Source organism: Chinchilla lanigera, unplaced genomic scaffold, assembly GCF_000276665.1.
Source record: "Chinchilla lanigera isolate Chin_1 unplaced genomic scaffold, ChiLan1.0 scaffold00018, whole genome shotgun sequence".
Taxonomy (NCBI): domain Eukaryota; kingdom Metazoa; phylum Chordata; class Mammalia; order Rodentia; family Chinchillidae; genus Chinchilla; species Chinchilla lanigera.
In genome coordinates this window covers 15,816,341-15,834,564 of record NW_004955419.1, presented here as the reverse complement: position 1 = coordinate 15,834,564, position 18,224 = coordinate 15,816,341, and the positions used below count along the sequence as shown (strand labels likewise).

Below are 18,224 nucleotides of genomic sequence, written 5' to 3'. Positions count from 1 at the left end.
CAAATAGTTCCATATTTGGAAGTAAATCTAAAATTAATTTTAATTAATCTCTTTATATTTTTTTGGCATAGTACATAGAAATAGCATAAAATGCACTTACTTTACAATGTGTTACTTAAAAAAGTGGTAAGACCCTGTCACGACTCTTATCAGTTTTAATACTTATTTCTTTAAAAAAGCAAAAAACATGGCAGCAATTTTTGAAATTTGCACCACTTCAAATAAAAATGTTAAAAAACAATAAATAGAAAACATTAGTTACATCAACAGGTAGGTCAGAAAATAAAATATAAAATGTTAAAATTTAGAAGTCACTTACTTCTTTATATTCATTGATTAGCTTAGTGAGGCCATTCAAAAGCATTGGACCTAATGGCTTAATCTTGATTTCTGGACAGCTTTTGAGAAAACACAAATACACAAAACAGGTTGAAAATTACATATATTTTCAGCTGATTACTTAAAGATAAGTGAAATAATCTAAAACATGAAAAACTTTAAGATAAACAATCATGAACTCTTTGTAGGTAAGATGGGTAAAAAGGTACATTTGAATCATCTGATCATTCCAGTATTTGAAAACTAGAAAGTTAAAATATTCAAAAAACTTACGTTATGCAAATGTGATGTACAAACTGCAGGGATAATGTTCTGAGCTTTGAATTTGTATTTGTACCAAAAAGTCCATCATATACAACCTAGGTAAAAGGAGCAAAACCAAGGACATGAATTAGTGAAAAAAACAATTTACTATTTTTGAATAGTAGTCATAAATGAATAATACATCTTTTGCACTATAAATTGCTTTTCAAACTTAATGCAGTTCTTTTCAGTACAGACAAGCGTTATTAGGTGACCAACTTAGAAACTACTCAGTAGTTCCTATCAGTGCTCTGTGGTGTAATCTAATCAACACAATGGTTGACCTCACAAGTTGGCAAAAGCTGGGATCTACTAAAAGGAAACAAGGAAGAGCTTAGATTGCAATGCACTACTCTCCCATTCCGTACCACACAAGTAACACTAGAAACAAGATCATTTGGAGGGGTGATCAGACTTCTTAATTATAGAAAATATCAAAATTTAAACATTATTCAAGCATGTGGTCAGGGTAAAGGTGCTCCACGTACTGTGTAAAAAAATTTTTTTTCATCATGTAGATGAGTCCTGAGTACCATCTAGGAAGTTATAATATTAAATATCAACACCAAGGATATCTAAACCCCTCAAATTCCTACTTTTTACAGGAAAGGTTTCTCTTACACTTAGAAACAAAAGTTCTTTATCCTCCCTCCTAAAACTACTAACACTATTCTCCTCTTACTTAACAGTAACATGTGGGCGACAGATCAGCACTAAGTACCTGGCTTAACAACTGCCACTGTGCTAGATATTGTGAGACATGAGAAAAATCAGCACTACTGTCAAAGCATTCCATCTTGTGAAGCAGTTCAGATGCATACACATTAAAAATGATACAGAACAAAATATTATTTGGTGACACATTATTAGGAACAGACTTTCTGTAGATCATTAACCTGATAATTTCACATTATACATCGTAATATAGTAAGATAATAAAACCCAAATGAACTGGAACAGTAATATCTTGGAAGAAAAAATGTATGGTGAAATATTATATGTGAAGAACTGGGGGCTTTTGCCATGTTTAGAATCAAGGTGATGCAACACATGTCTACTTCAGGTGTAAGTGGCAAGAAAGAATAGACTCATTCAAATGGTGCCTCTGACTCTGAGACCAACAGACACATAAGGAGGGGGAAAGGCAAACTATGCAGAAGAATGGTAACACTGTCATTAGAAATAGGAATACAGATGCCTGAGACCCTGGGCTTAATCCTCAGCACGACAGAAACAAAGGAAGAAAAACAGAAAGACAAGAATGTTTATGGCTAACGGGTAGTGAAAATGCATAATTAAGCTTGACTTATTTTTAAAATAAGTAACAGAAATAAAGTGTAAATCTATTGGAAGTGTACAAATTATTTTATCTCAAAATTCTAGCAGTTTGCAGTGTAATGTACTGTTACAACTATCATATTTTATTAATCAAAATTATCAAGATATTGTCTGAAAGGGCTGGGGATTTAGCTCAACGGCACAGCACCCGCCTGGCAAGCGCAAGGTCATGAGTTCGATTCCCGGTACCGAAAAAAAAAAAAAAACACAAAGATATTGTCTGAGAAACAGTGCTTAAAAACTGAAATCTAAAATCTAAGGTCTGTAGAAGTTGTATGTTTATGGAGACCCAGAAGAGAATTTCAAAATTATTCAAATATTAGCATCTATTTTCACCAGGCACTGGAAATAAAAGTTTCAGCATCTGAAAGGATGAAACAGGCATGTAAAAAAATAACCCTTAAAACAGAGAGATGCTAAGGACAGAAGTCTGTGCCCAGTGCACACTGAAAATACCCAGTAAGAGTATGTTCACTGTGGTAAAAGGAGATGAGGCAGGAACTGGAAACACCTCAGCCAGGAGATGGCATATCTGAGCAAATACTGAAGAATGAGTAGATGTTTACCAGGCTAAAAAGCAAAGGCAAGCATCATCAGTGAAGACAGAGTCATGAAGGGAGAGTATTTAAGGAACTACAACGCTCTAGAGGAGCACAAGTACAGAGCACGGGGTAGTAAAAGATAAGACTAGAAGGTAAACAACTGCTAACCTTACAGTATTTACTAAGAACTTAAATAAATGAGTACCAGCTTTTGTATTCTAAACTGTCTCTCCATTAGTCATTTTGTTTTGCCAGGCATGGTGGCGGAAGCCTGTAATCTCAGTACTTGGGAGGCTAAGGCAAGAGGCTAGCTGCAAGTTCGAGGCCAGCCTGGGCTGCTACTAAGTGAGTTCAAGGCCAGCCTGAACTGCTTAGTGAAACTCTGTCTCAAACAGACCAAAAAAAGCATTTCGTTGTCACAATATTGTTATGCAGTAGGCACTGCTGCAGATGGGAAGGGGGATGGGAAGAGAAGGGAAATGAGAAGGGAAGAAAGATGGAAGAGAGATGGGATTGGAAGGAAAGAAAGATGGAAGGGAGATGAGATGAGAAGGGAAGGGAGATGGAAGAGAAACAAGAAGAGAAAGGAGATGGGAGGGAAGAAAAATGGCAGCGAGTCAGGAAGAGAAGAAGAATGGAAGGGAGACCGGAAGGGAAAGGAGATGCAGGATATGAAAGGCAAAGGGGAAGGGAAGAAAAACGGAAGGGGGGGCAGGAAGGGAAAGGGGATGGGAAGGGAAGAAAGGAGGAAAATGGGAGAGAGGAGAGGAGGGTAGGAAGCGAGGAAGGAATCTGAGGCTTAATATCAGAACAAATAAACTGACCTTAGAAGAAAACTACAGACTAATATACTTTATAAACATTGATACAAAAAAAAAACCACTGTGTCATCACAACTCAATTCACAGCATCTTAGAAAACATACACAGCATGACCAAATGGGGTTTACTCCTGGAAGTCCAAGAAATTCAACCTACAAAAATCAATCAATATAACAATCCACATTAACAGAATGCAAGGGAAGCAGAACCACATGATTATTTCAACTGATGCTAAAAAGCAATAACAAAATTGAACGGTTAATACAAATTCAACCAACCAGAAATAAAAAGAAACTACATCAACATACTGCCAGCCATCTCCAGAGAGAGAAGGACAAGATGACAACTGAAGGGTCAGGGATATAGCTCAGTGGCACAAGTGCCTGCCTGGCAAGCACAAGGTCCTGAGTTCAATTCCCAATACCAAAAAAAAACAGTAGAAAAATGCCTCCTGCTTAGGAGAAAGCAGGAACATTAAGTCTAGGCCTCAGACTTGAAACCTAGTACCAGGCCCACCACTGTGAAATCCCATGCTGTGCAGAACCCTGTGATCCCTACCATCAGACCAATACCTGCAGACTGAGCCACTAGAACTGTATTAGCCAGGGAGACAGAGACTGCCTCCATCATCCTTCTAAATCCAGGCAATGGAGCATGTAGTGAAACTACCACTAAGAAACAGGGCACAAAAGCTAGTATAAAAACTATGTCTTAGAGCCCAGTACCAAGCCTGCAATAGCAGAAACCAAAAGCCCCATATTCAGGTCAGAGCTCACAGAGCCTCTAAAACTGACCCAGCATCAAGTAGAGACACGGTACTAGTAAGGCAGATTATAGCTTCAGCTCACATCACTGCCAGTCTTCGAGTGGGGCTCAGACACACACACACCTGCTCTGCAAAGATGAAAGTCCTTGCAGCTGTGAGCAGGTGCAACGCAGTTTAGTATCAGGCTAGGTGACCAAGGGATTGCCTTAATCCGTACTACCTCACCCTCAAGCAGCAGAATATGAAGCAGCACTCCATTTGCTGGGGCAGAATGTGGTAGTAAACTCTGAGCTTTGCCCTGGAACTCTGCCTAAAGGCAGAGCCTCTACAACAGCCCCAGTACCAAGAGAAGACACTCAGCCCCAGCCTACCAGACTTCTATTCCAGTTAGCACCACTCGCGGATGACAACAGCAGCAGTCCTGGACTATGAGTCCTCTCAGCAACCGACTTCAGAAGAGTGTAGCACCTTTAGAAAACTAGGGTGCCACCTGAAGTCAAGAAAAGGCACCAAAACCTTACCACACAGTAATCAGTACAGGGGGCGACTCAATGAATTTAGGAAAGTTACATACTGTGTCAAGGTAACTCTGTGAGCTTAAAGAAAACAGAAATTTTTCAATATCCTAACAGAGAAACAACGGAAATAGAAGCAATTTTTTAAAAAATTAAAGTACAAATTTAGCTGAAAAATATACTCAGTAAAAATTTAAATGCCACGGAACAGTAGGATAGGTCACAGAAGAATTAATGAGCTCAAAGACAAACTACTTGAAAACACTGTAGGAGAAAAAGAAAGGACAAAGAGCAATGAAGAAAGTTTACAGGAACTTCCACCTACTAGTAAGAGCAACTATTCAAGGAACTGGGGAGCAAGAAAGACTTGAAAATGCCAGAAGAACAGAAAGCTTACCCAAGGAAATAATAATAGAAAACTCCAAACTCAGCAAAGGGTACACATATCCAGATATAGGAAGGCCAAAAGTCAGTCAGATTTAATGCAACTAAGTCCACCCAAAAAAATCCATATAGTTAAGCTCTCAGAAATTAAAGATTTTCAAGGCTGCAAGATAAAATAAACATATAAGGGTGTCCCAATTCACATGAGAGCAGACTTTTCAGCAGAAACATACTAAGCCAAAAGAGAATGGTATGAGATTTTCACAGTGCTGAAGGAAAAAACTACCAACCAAAAACACTGTGCCCAGCAAAACTATCCTTTAGAAAGGAAGAACAGATAAAGATACCCCCAAGCAAAAGTTAAGGGACTGTATCTCCACCAGACATGTTTTATTTTTAAAAGCTAGGTGGGAGATGTAGTTCAGTGGAAAAGCGTACGCTCAATGTAGGCAGGGTCTTGGGTTTGATTCCCTGAAGGGCAGGTAGGGGTGCTGCTACCTGGAGTTCCTGAACCTGAAAGAGACACTGTGAGTAAAAATTCATGGGAATATACAAAATTCATTACTAAGAGTAATCATATATACAAATTAAGAATGCCCTACTACAAACATGGGTTATAAACCTTTCATGTCTTTAGTATACAAACAAAAAAATAGACATATGGACCTGGGGTGTTGCTCAGTGACAAAAGCACTTGCATAGTAAGTGTTTCGATCTCCAACAACATGAAAAGAAATGCAAGTCATATATGAAAAACACACAGTGAACAAAGAATTGATAGAAAACTAATGGACTTTCCTCCAAGATTGGTACAAGCCAAAGACAACTGCTTTTGCTACTTCTATCCAAAAGTGTATCTAGAAGTTCTATTACCCAAGGAGGAAGGAGGAAGAGAAGGAAAGGAAATATTCAAATTGGAAAGAAGAAAATAAAATTAGCCCTGTCCATAGATGACATGATCTTAAGCATAAAAACCTAAAGATTTCACAAAAACAAAACCTATTAGAATAAATGATTCAGCAAAGTAGTAAGATATAAAGTCAACAAGCAAAAATCAATTTCATTTCAACACAACAATGACTAATCTAAAAGGAGAATTTAAAAAAAAGCATCCAAAAAAAATACTTAGAAATTAACCAAGGAAGTAAAAAAGACTTGTACAATACAAGCTACAAAACACTGCTGAAAGAAATTTTTAAAGACATAAATAAATAGAAGCATATCCCATGTTCATGGGCTGAAAGATTTAATATTGTTAAGATATAAAAATTATTCAAAGCTATTTCCAGACATAATGCAATCCCTATAAAATCCCAATAAAAAATGCAAGAAAATATGCAAATAAATATAGATTTAATTACACCCAAAAACATCTACCTCCATAGCTGAGCTGATTATGACTGAGATGAAAGGCAAGATCTTTTGCAAAGCTTACATCCTTCACCAACATAAAACACGAGGATTTCCGGTTGCAAATATGATTCTAGTGGCAGTACAGAAAACAGAATGGATGTGGGCCAGACTAGAGGCAGAGAGACAAGGCAGAAGGCTTCCTCAATCACCAAAATAAGAAGTTAACAGCCTAGCTAATGCCAGCCTTAGGCAAAAAAAAAAAAAAAGGCAGGAGCAAGAGTGAGAGCAAGAGAGATGGAAACATTAGGAAGGCAAATATCACGGGGAGCTGGCCACTGCCTTCAGTGTGGGTTTCAGTGAGGGTGATTTCTTTTTCTCAACTTAAATGACTAGATTTCTGGTGGTACTATTTTTGCAAGAAGAGACACCCAGACACACAGTTTTAAAGGGAGTATTACTAAAAATTTACGGTAAAAGGAAACTATACACACTCTATATTCCGTAACAAATTTTTAAAAACTCATTTCCATAGAAAAACAATCGAAAACAGAATCTCATTAATCTTTTTATATACCATTGATCTTTATATCAACCGATCTCTTCAAAACACCTTAACACAACTGTTTCTCTAACAAACACACATAAAAGTTGATTCAGCTCAGCCATGTTTCTCTGGAAAACACAAAGTACCTGGATGTTAGCCGGAAACGTTTCAGCAGCTTGTCTAGAACGAAGGAGATGAGGAACAATCTTTAACTTGACTCTAGTACTGACTGGGTCCCTTTTTAGCTCAGGCTTCAGAACTGCTCCCTGTAAGAAATATGTTTAATTGTGACTCAGTATTTCAAAATTATGCATTACCTAGACTCTTAAACTCTAAATCTTTCATTTGTATCAGTATAACCTATCAGCATTTCTTATATTAGATATTAAAACTGAGAAATTTTAAAATGTATCTATTCACTTAGAAACTAACTCATTATATACTTTCATAAATAAAATTTTTATGAGAAATATTTACATTTTCTAAAACACTGCACTGAGGGCGCAGCACTGTTTTATGCTTTGTGCGATAATCTTCAATATCCATCTTACTAGAAGACAGCTGGGTTCTTACATATTATTTTGCATTCAACTTATGATATGTTTTTTAGGTGCAAGTAAAAGTATGTGATGAGACCCAGTATGCTATGTTATGGTTTGTGTCTACAAATCCCCAAAGCCTTAGGCAGTCATACGTTTTTCCGAGGTGGCTGAACCTAGAGTGTGTGGTGCTGGGATCATTAATCAGTCCACTGAGTTTGGCACAGCTTTGACTAGGATTAAGGGTGTGAGTGCTACACCCACCCTAAGACAGGTAGCCGCTTACCATATAAGGGGTAGAAAGAGTCTTGTCCCTCCCTTGTTGCTTTTGCTGTCTTCTGCTGCCATGGTTGGCTGCAATTCTGCCATGTGCTACCCTGCCTTGGAATCAGCTGATTATGGGCTCTACAAACTGAAACCTCTACAAACTACGAAATAAATAAACCTTTCCTCCTTTAAACTTGTAAGTGTTTTAACTTGTAAGTATTTTGTCTCAGCAATGAGAGAAAAGTAACTACAACACGCTGTTAGAAGAGTAGAGATGATCTTAACCTCTTTAGGTAATGATGAATCTTTTTGACACTACACCAAAACTTGACATATAATAATTTCTTAAAGGTTAGTTATAGTTTGGAGTTTAAACCAAACCAGTGAGCTCTTACATACTCTGTTTTACTAAATAACACCAGTCTGTTTGCACTATCAATGCCTCTTACACTTGCGCTTTCTGTAACATCATTGGTCATCTGGAAAATACTGAGTTAAGTAGATGTTTCATCCTAACACACAAACCCACACCAAAACATCATGTTCATATTGTTACCAAGCTCATCAGAAAAGGCTGTAAGAACTGATAAACTGTCAAATCACTCTGGTGATTTCAAGTTTCCCACAATATCTTTCTTTCGTTGTATCTTCAACTTTTCATTATTCCCCAAATTCATTTGTTTTCCTTGAATTGACTTCACTTTTTTCTCTTCAGGGACAGTATCTGCCCAAAATGTATCTCAATAACCATAGTAAAATAATTTCTACTGCTTCATCAGGGTATTAATTAAGCTGAGTTTTATTCTCCCTCTCTCCTTTGTTTTTGTTTTGTACGAGTATATGCTAGTGATGAACAGAACGGCTGCTATCATTGTTTGGTGACATGAATTTGCTTTGATTTATGTACACCCACCACTGCTTCTGTACTAGGAATGTAAATATCCAGTTTCTTAACAGGCAAATAATCTTTTTCCTTTGCTAAAAAAGCTCCCTGACCCCAAAAAGGACCATTGACCACACCCTGAGAACCACTCTATCCTAACCCCTTCGTTTTCTACATGAAGAATGTGAGGTCCAGAGAAGATCTGCAATTAGTCAACCCTCTCCTCCGCAACACATTCCTGTGCAATCACTCAGGGTTAGAATTCAGGGGTCTCAATTCATTATTCTTTCTGTAATACCATACTCAGTTATTCTAATTAGAGCTAATATGGCTTTAAAAGGCAAGTCGGCCTTGAACTCACTATTCTTGTTAGGCTACCCTCAAACTCTCAATCCTCCCACCTCAGCCTCGCAAGCGTTGAGATTACAGGTATGCTCCACCACACCCCACTTACATTTTTTAAATGGTTAAAAAAAAAAGGAACAATATTGTGTAACACACAAAAATTATAGGATATTAAGATGTTAGTTTCCACAAAGTTTTACCGGAACATAACATGCTCATTTAGTTATCTACTATATGGTGCTTCTTTCCTGTTAAAAAAGCATTGAGTAGTTGCAGCCTTAGAAACGATAGATCGGAAAAGCCTGAATTATTTACAAAAGTTTGCTGATGTCTAATCCAAATAATACATCATCATTACTTAGGCACCTGAACTGAAAACACCAAATCTAGTAAAAACAGTGACTAGACGATTTTAATTCATCTAGATTAGCATGGCGTAAAAACTAGTATTTAACATAGATTCAGCTTAAATCAAAATTACTAGGACAAAACGTACAAATGTACACACCTCACATCAACAAAATGTGTTTTATGCTCATGTGGGAACAAATCAAAACAACCTACCTCTTTTGTCTTCAGCGGTATATCTCCAAGGTATACCTTGTACATCTTATTGATGATGGCAGGATTATTCCAGTCAATTAAGCTAGGAAAGGTTTCAGCACAAGGTGTTAAAATTATTTTTCCTCCCACTTCAATGATTTCAAAAAATTACAACCCCAATACTTGTTACCGAAGGAAAATATAAGAAATACACAAAATGAAATGGGCAATTAATACTGGAAAAGGAAATGAAGGGAACTACCTTCTACCAAAATTAACTTTAAAAACAAAGCAAATCACTTATCCCACCTTGATTCAACAGATTATTGTATCCAACAACCCAATTTGGTACCACACAAGAAAACTGGGTTGTATACCTAACCTGTAGGGTCTCAGGGCCAATGTCATAGAGTTGCTCAACAAAGCAGAAGCACACTATGCTCATTCAAGGAGCTAGGAAAGGCGAGTGATTTTTCTGTTTAACCACTTAGAAAGTGACAAGTGGGAAAAATAAAAGTTTTACCCGCACACTCTAAAGGCCTGTAACTCACTATACTTCTTCCATATTATGTCACTGATTCTCAGTATCCCCTCTCCCTTCTCTATCACCACATACTAGCAGCTTCAGCACTTAATTCTATGGAGTAGTCATGTTGCCATTTGTCACAGATTTCTTGGGCTAAACAAAAAGTGAATTAAGATATAAAATAATTGGATATAAGATGATTACCAACCCCCACACACAAAGAGTAGACCTCATCCAATCATTTTATAAACCTAGCAGTAATGCAGTCTTTCTTTTCACTTGACTAGTGAGGCTTTACCCAACTATATGTCTGCTTTTTGACATTGCTTCTGCTTTCAAGCTATGCTATATTTGTGCAAATAAAATTTGTACAAGCTATTTAAGTTTACAGCTGGGTAAACTGATAACCCACTTTTATTTTTTACTGATTTTATATCTTACATAGAATAGTGTCATGATTCTACTTATGATTTGTACCTCCCGGGTGAATTAGCATCTATTCAACAACACTTTTCACGAGCCTGATTTTTACTGTTTAACCATAATACACATATCTTCATGAAAGGCAATCTCAAATGGTTCACAACAAAAGAATTAAAAGTAAAAACCTTCTTAGACCTGACATCTTTTTTCTTACCGCCAATTACGTAAGCTCATTTACCTAGCCAAAAGTCTTATTTCTTGTGATGACATTCCTAACTTATGCCAACTTTAAACTGCATTTACAAACAGCTCTTCTTTAGCTGTTTTTCAGCAAACTTTACTTACTACAACCTGGGTATGTTTCATAATATCCTAATTTGAATACTCATTTCATAAAATCTTGAAGAAACAAGTACGTGTAAAGCCTTTAGAAATGTGGCCCTTTCATTTTTGAAAGCTTAACAGAGAAGGAGTTACCTCTGTTTGCTTTTCAATTCCAGGTCTGCCGCTGTTGCCACACTGTGGCGGGTGTCACTAGAAGCAATCACCAGGTGGAGAACGGCCTCAAGTTCAGGCACCTGTTCGGCTTCTATGAATTTCACTATGCCCAATTTACACTGTAGACGAATGAAGGGAAAGAGAAAACATGGTCAGAGAAACAAAGAACACCCTCAGAAAGTGTTGCTTAATGTATCAGTGTGATTATAAATGAAGGATTAATATTAACAACAGCAGCAGCTCCTGCTTAGAATTACAATATGCCAGGGACTGTACTAAATCATATGTATTCTGTGAATTCATTTAACCCTCACAGTCTATGAGGCACGTATTACCATACACATCTTTCAGATGTGGAAACTGAGCCAAGACTTAGGTGATTAAGACACATAGTAAAGTAATGATGGCACAATTCAAATACAAGTCTCTCTGACTGCAAAGAAATTATGATACAGAGCTCCTGTACTGAGGTTACACAACCTTCCTGGAGTGATGAAAACTTGAGCACTCTAAGTTTAAAGACGGTTCTACATGAAAAATAAAGTGCTCCATGGATTTGTACAATTCAAAAAGAACTAAACAACTAACATTCCATAGTTACATTCTATTGTTAACATGCAAATTGCTATGCTCTATATTCTTAGATACTAAAAACAAAGAATATGATTTCAAATATACTCTACTCAAAGCAAGTATAATTCTCATCAAACAGTACTCAATCTAACTCACTGGTTGAAATGAAACACAAATTAAAGATAGCTTTCATTTAGAACTTCATGCAAGTGTGAAAGAGCTATGAATTTCACTACAAATAACTAGGATAAACAAATCTGAGAAATAAAACTTTATCTTCATACTTTAAAAATTATGTATATAGATTAAGGAAGTTCACAATTATTAAATGAGGAAGGGTTCTATTTTAAAAATCATGTAACAGACTATTCTCCTGGCTCAACATAACTTCTTTGTAATAAGTGCTATAATAAAAAAAGACTCATTTACATAAGCCACAAAAGGACAGATATAGAAGTCAAGCACACAAAGATATAAACAAAATATGTGTAAAGAAAACTGAAAATGACACAGATGTCCATCAATGGGAAACTAGTTAAAAAATATTACATCTAATTACATTTTATATAAACATTAAAAAGTGACTTTTCTAAAGCTGAAATACTGTTAAATGAAAAACGTAAACTACAAATGCCAGGTAAAATGGTATTGTAGAAAACTGTTATTCACATATACACACACATAGAGATGAATAGTGAACTAGTGTCAAGATTCCAGGTAATTTTTAATTTTTCTTTATACTTTTTTCCCCCAGTTCTGGGAATAAACCCTAGGCCCTGCACATGCTAGGCACTCTACCATTGAGCTACAACCCCACTCCTATACTATTCTTAACTATTTAAACCTTTAACTTTGTAATTAGAAAAAATAAAAGTTTTATTTGGAAGAAACAGTGTAAAATTTCTAGTGTAAACAGTGTAATACAAGATATTTTAAAATTAGAAGAAGAAAACAGATTTCATCCATTCAACTTCATTTCAGCACTGGATTATGAAACAAAAAAAATGCAAACATAGGTCCTTCCATTTCAGCAAATAATAACCAACGTAACAGTATCACTACACCAGACACGTAGCTCAGTGGTACAGCACTTGCCTGGCGTGCTCAGGAACTAGGTTTGATGCCCTGCACCACCAAAAAAAACCCAAAAATCATAAAATTACAAGTGAACATTAGCATTTACTGTCCAGCATTTAGAGCTTTAACCCTTAGACAGACTAAGTTCAAAGCCCAGTGCAGAAGACCATGATGAATCTCAAAACCTCAGTGCCTTTTGCAAATGGAACTAACAACTTCTATGCCTCATTGGGTTGCTGGGAGGATTAAATGAGAAAAAGTACTCAGTACAGTGCCTGTCAACGATCATTCAGTAAAGAGTAGCTTCTGTTACTATTTATCTTACTTACATCATGGTTTAACGAGAGGGAAAAAGATACACAGAATATAAAGGAGCAAATCTACTCAACTATAACCCTCACTGAATAAACCATGCTATAAATTTGTGAGTGGCAAGAATGCTCCACTTGCCTCTTTATCCCTCTTCTGGGAACAGTTTTGATCAATGGTCACTTACATTCCCAAAAAGAAAAGGATCAAATCATTGAGACTGCCATGGAGAAATAAAGGAAGGATTAGAAGACTAACCCATGTCGCTTGAATTCCAAAATAATTACATACTGATCTCATCTGTTCTTCCCTGACGTGCCTGATGACACAGACATAGTGAGGCACCTTCTCTGTAGAGCACCAGTCATTTTTAAAAGCTGCTCAGAGAACATCTGTGTCCTGTTTAAATCCAGAATAAAATTCTTAATGCCAATTTTTAAATTTCCAGGAAGAAATATAAAAGGGAGTCATGCTTTTCCCCCACATTGTCACTGTGAAGTACAGAGGTTCCTCATTTACACAAAACGTACATCCCTAAAAAGCTGATAACGTAAGATAGAATGTACTTTAACTGCACCAAAGGAGCTAATTTTTAAACCTAAATTAAAAATTAAAATGACAGAAACTGAATGTACTCAATTTATAAACAGACTGTGCTTGATACTTGAAATATGTGAGCAATGTCAGAAAAATGTAAGATCATTTCCCACTCCTCCCTTTCCCTAGGGCTTTAACAAATAACTATATGATGAAGAGAACACAGTACATCAATTGCTCCCTTCAAACATACTTCTTTAGAAAGCCTGAACATACCGGAATTATTTACACATGCTTCCACGACCTTCATAAGGGTAAGTGTACCAAGTCAAGGGTAAGTGATGAGCAAGCACTGTGTGATACCTGTTCCAATTGTTCAGGTGTCCACGGGTTATCACCAATAACTCGTTTTGCTGCATAAAAGCTCATTCCTGGGGGAGGCTGTGGGATTCCAGAACCTCCCCCACTGTTTGAAGAAGAACCCTGTGCTGAAGATGAATTTTGGCGACTCTGGGATTCATTTAACACATATCTAGAAAAGAAATCAAAATCCTTTATAAAAACACATGCATTAGGATATATATATTCAATCATTTATTGTTTAAACCAGTATAAAAACATACAAAAACCCTGTATATGTGTATATACACACATATACCTAAAAAACATTTATTCATATACTGTCCTCTAATACTGCCCTAGAAATATATACACCTGAAATAAAAATTGTGTATTGGATTTTAAAGCTAAGAAAAGGTAGCTATATCTTCAGCAAATCAGCCAGTTGCCAACAATCAATAGAAGCTGGGTATGGTGGCACACACCTGTAGTCCCAGCACTCAGGAGGCTGAGGCTGGAAGATTGCCATGAACTGGAGGCCAGCCTGGGCTGCATAGTGAGTTCAAGGCTAGCCTGAACTACATAGCGAAACCCTGTCTCAAAAAAAAAAAAAAAAAAAACCCACAATATAAATATTTTGTTTACTCTCAATCTACAACCTATTATTCGATGAGTCACTATGGACTCACAGTATTCTGAGTACTTAGTTGTTAAAGACAGGTGTGTTGACTGGCAAAGAGGCAGAGATCACTATAGTTCTACACCCAAAATGGAATTTTAACAGTCATTCTCGTTTCTGCTAGATTGTGATGCACTTTCTATTCTCTCTGAACACTTTGTATTTCTACATCAGAAAACCTACTGAAACCTCCTATGAAATAAGCACATAATAACCCCCCAAGTGAAAAAAGTCACAAGGACCCAAAGAGGAAAAGTCGTAAAAGAACTAGCCTTTGCCTTTGTAAGTTAAAAGCCTTCTGCACTTCTTGTTACTAATTTATCATCTTTTCTGGCTTGTACAGAAATCTCCAATAAATTCATTTTGATCAAATTAAACCAATATTCATTTACAAAATAAACTTTTATGTAACTATTAATGCAAGTCCCTTCAACTCTAAAATTCAATACTAATAAATTTCCGTGTTATAACGGATATTAAAGTAAAAAGTGGGAATGTAAACTAATACAATAGGTGCAGAGATTCCTCAAAGATTCCTGAAATCAGAAATTCCATTTGATCCAGATATTCCCCCTCTTAGGTAACTTTCCAAAAGAACTGAAGACATCATATCACAGTAATACATGAACATCCATGTTTACAGAAGCACAATTCATAATAGCTACATTTTGGAAATTATCTATATGTCCATCAACAGATGAACAGATAAAGAAAATGTGGTATTTAGACACCATGGAATACTACTCTGCCATAAAGATAAACAAGTCATCTGTAGGAAAATGGATGCACCTTGAGACCAATGTTAAGTGAAATAAATCAGACACACACACTTAAATATCACATGGTTTCCCTTATACAAGAAACTCAAAGTATAAAGAGCAAAATTAAAGCTAGATAATAAAAAGTAGAAGCCTGGTGTAGTAGTGCACACCTGTAATCCCAGCACTCAGGAGGCTGAGGCAAGAAGATCACTGTGAGTTCAAGACCAGCCTGAACTGCATAGTGAGACCCTGTGTCAAAAAAAAAGGAAAGGAAAGGAAAAAAGTAGGGAAATAGAAAGGGAGTAGGGGGGAGGGAAGGGATGAAAAAGGGAACTAACACATGTTATGTACGTGTACCAACTCCCACAAAGAATGTAATCATCATGTATTGCAAACATACACCAGAAAAGGGGAAGGGGATCCAGAGATGGACGGAGGAAGAAAGGAAGCAAAGGCAAGGGGTGAAAGAAAAAATTAAGCTGTATTATGTATGTAAACCAATTCCCCTACAAGAAATATAAACATTTGGTACTACAAGTATGTACTAAAAAAAAGCCCGTTAGACTCAAAATGAAAGAAACCACTTAGAACCTGACAGCATAGTAAAATATTTCATATTACTTATACATCATATTCATTCACGTCTTTTTTTTTTTTGGTCATTTTGAGACAGGGTCTCACTATGCAGTTCAGGCTGGTCTTGAGCTCACTTTGTAGCCCAGGCTGGTCACGAACTCACAACAATCCTCCTGCCTCAGCATTCTGAGTGCTGGGATTACAGGCATTCATTCACTTCTTAAATTCACTCTATTTTATTAAAAATATGTTAAAGAATCACTAATGTTTTCATATAAATTGGGCAAGCCCTCAGGAAAAATGTGAGGGCACACTAGTTTGGGTACACTGCGCTCCTAAGTAATTTAGATTTGATCAATTCTGGCAGCCTCCTTATTTAACGAATATAGCTGGGGATATAGCTCAGCGGCACAGCACCTGCCTGTCAAGCGTGAGGGTATGAGTTCAATTCCCTCTTTAAAACAAAACAAACAAAAAAAAACACACACATATATATATATATACACACATACACACACACATACATATATATAAATAAAATATATATAATATATAAATAACAGGAGACTTTTATTTATTTCTAAGTTATAGGAAGACTGGTAGCATTGGGTATATAAATCAAGTACTGAACATGTGACACTGTACAAATGATCATCCTAAGCACAAGCCAGAGAAATACAAGTGTAAGACTGAGTCTCTGTCATCTGAAGCAAGAAAAAGCAGTAACAACACATCACATGGAGCAGGCATCTGCCATGTTATCAGATGCAAAGAAACCAGAAAGAAATAACTGATATGAGAGTAGCCATGGACGTACATGGGAGTGTACAAAGGCACAGAAAATCAGGCTACCAAATTAAAGCAGGAGCAGATGAAACTACGCTTTGAGGAAAGGAATCAGGCCGAACTCTCTCGTCTCAGGGTAGAGGGTAGATGTGATATGCAGTCTCACATGCTTAGCTTACCATGTATCCACACATAAATAACTGGGAAGAAACATGATGAAAACTGCCTCTCAGAAAACTGTCTCTGACAGCAGGACAAAATACGTAGGCCAGCAGCAAAACACAATCTGGGCAACAAACCAGGTTCAAAAGCCATACAAAGCATACCTGGACTTACAACAAGCTGACAGTCTATCGTGCAGAAGGAAAATGCCAACAGTGTGATAACAACACAAAGTGGTCATATACATGGGTGTTCAGTATTATGAGGACATAGAAAACAGTACAATTATCTGTGCTTAGGGCAAGAAATTTCTGTCAGAGAAACAGTAGACATTTAAAACAGTTAGGTATATTTGGCTATCTACTGTTTTTCTTCTTTCTGCATTTCCTTCTTTTTGATAGGGAAGCAACAGAAAGAACTGCATTCTCTTCGAAACAGAAAGACAAGGACATCTATGTGGGCATGAAAAGCATAAGTACATATGTAATGACTAAAGAATGACAACTCAATGATTTTAAGGCATGAATGACCAGATTAATATTTGTTTTAAGAATCAGCCAGGCGTGGTGGCACACGCCTGTAATTCCAGCACTGGGGAGATTGAGGCAGGAGGATCATTGCCTGTTTGAGACCAGACTGGGCTACAAAGTGAGCTCAAGGCCAGCCTGAACTGCATAGTGAGACCCTGTCTCAAAAAGACAAAAAAAAAAGATAAAAATCAGTAAACTCTGCAGCAACGTACAGCAGTGTGAAGAAAGTAACTGATGAAAAAGAGACTGTGACACGGACTGACAAGGACTGAGAACAGAACTAAATAGCAGTGGGAATGCTTCTAGAACATCAAGGAGAAAGAGGGTATTATGGAACTGATATTACAGCAACAAGGAAGAGAAGAACTAGAAACAAATTACAACTGCACACCAAAATAACTGGCAGAATCATTATCACACTGATCGTAAGTTAGAGGAACTATTTTTATGAAGAAAGGCTGATTTCACCTTGCACAGGATGAATCTGAAATCACAACAGCATCTATAAGGCCAGTATAGTAACGGAGCTAGGTTTAGAAGAAGTTGAAACTGCAGCAAAAAATCTGAGATGCACACGTGCCTTACAAGTGAGAGTTCAATCACATAAAATAACATTAAATTTCTACATAGTAAATGCAATTAAGAACAAATTCTCTTAGTTTTGTTTTTATCTTTTAACTCACCCATAAGGCATCAGAAGGACATCTAGCATGAAGTCTAAAAGCAGCTGCACAGTCTTTGGTTTCTCAGCAAGATTAAATGGAGAGGCTGATTTTGATGATTCAACAGGGTATTTCATGTGAAAAAGGGTTGGTATTAAAAGATGCATTAAGCTGAAAAAAAATTACATTTATTGCAACTACTTAAAAAAAAGGTTCTTGTACATGCAAATAAAACATGAAACAAAACAGAAACTGTCAGTTGTAGTAAGAACCATTCATTTTCAACATCATTAATATACAAAGT

At 36.7% G+C, this 18,224-nt stretch overlaps 1 protein-coding gene across 1 annotated transcript in view; it reads right to left on the bottom strand.

Moving 5' to 3' along the window:
• Kiaa0368 (KIAA0368 ortholog) overlaps positions 1 to 18,224 on the bottom strand; it is a gene marked incomplete in the record, with an annotated part of 110,894 nt that overhangs the window by 51,537 nt on the left and 41,133 nt on the right. The window contains 7 exon segments of the mRNA XM_013513203.1: positions 320 to 398; positions 613 to 698; positions 7,052 to 7,171; positions 9,504 to 9,585; positions 10,909 to 11,048; positions 13,789 to 13,957; positions 17,942 to 18,091. Of these exon segments, the coding sequence (XP_013368657.1) occupies positions 320 to 398; positions 613 to 698; positions 7,052 to 7,171; positions 9,504 to 9,585; positions 10,909 to 11,048; positions 13,789 to 13,957; positions 17,942 to 18,091 (826 nt within the window).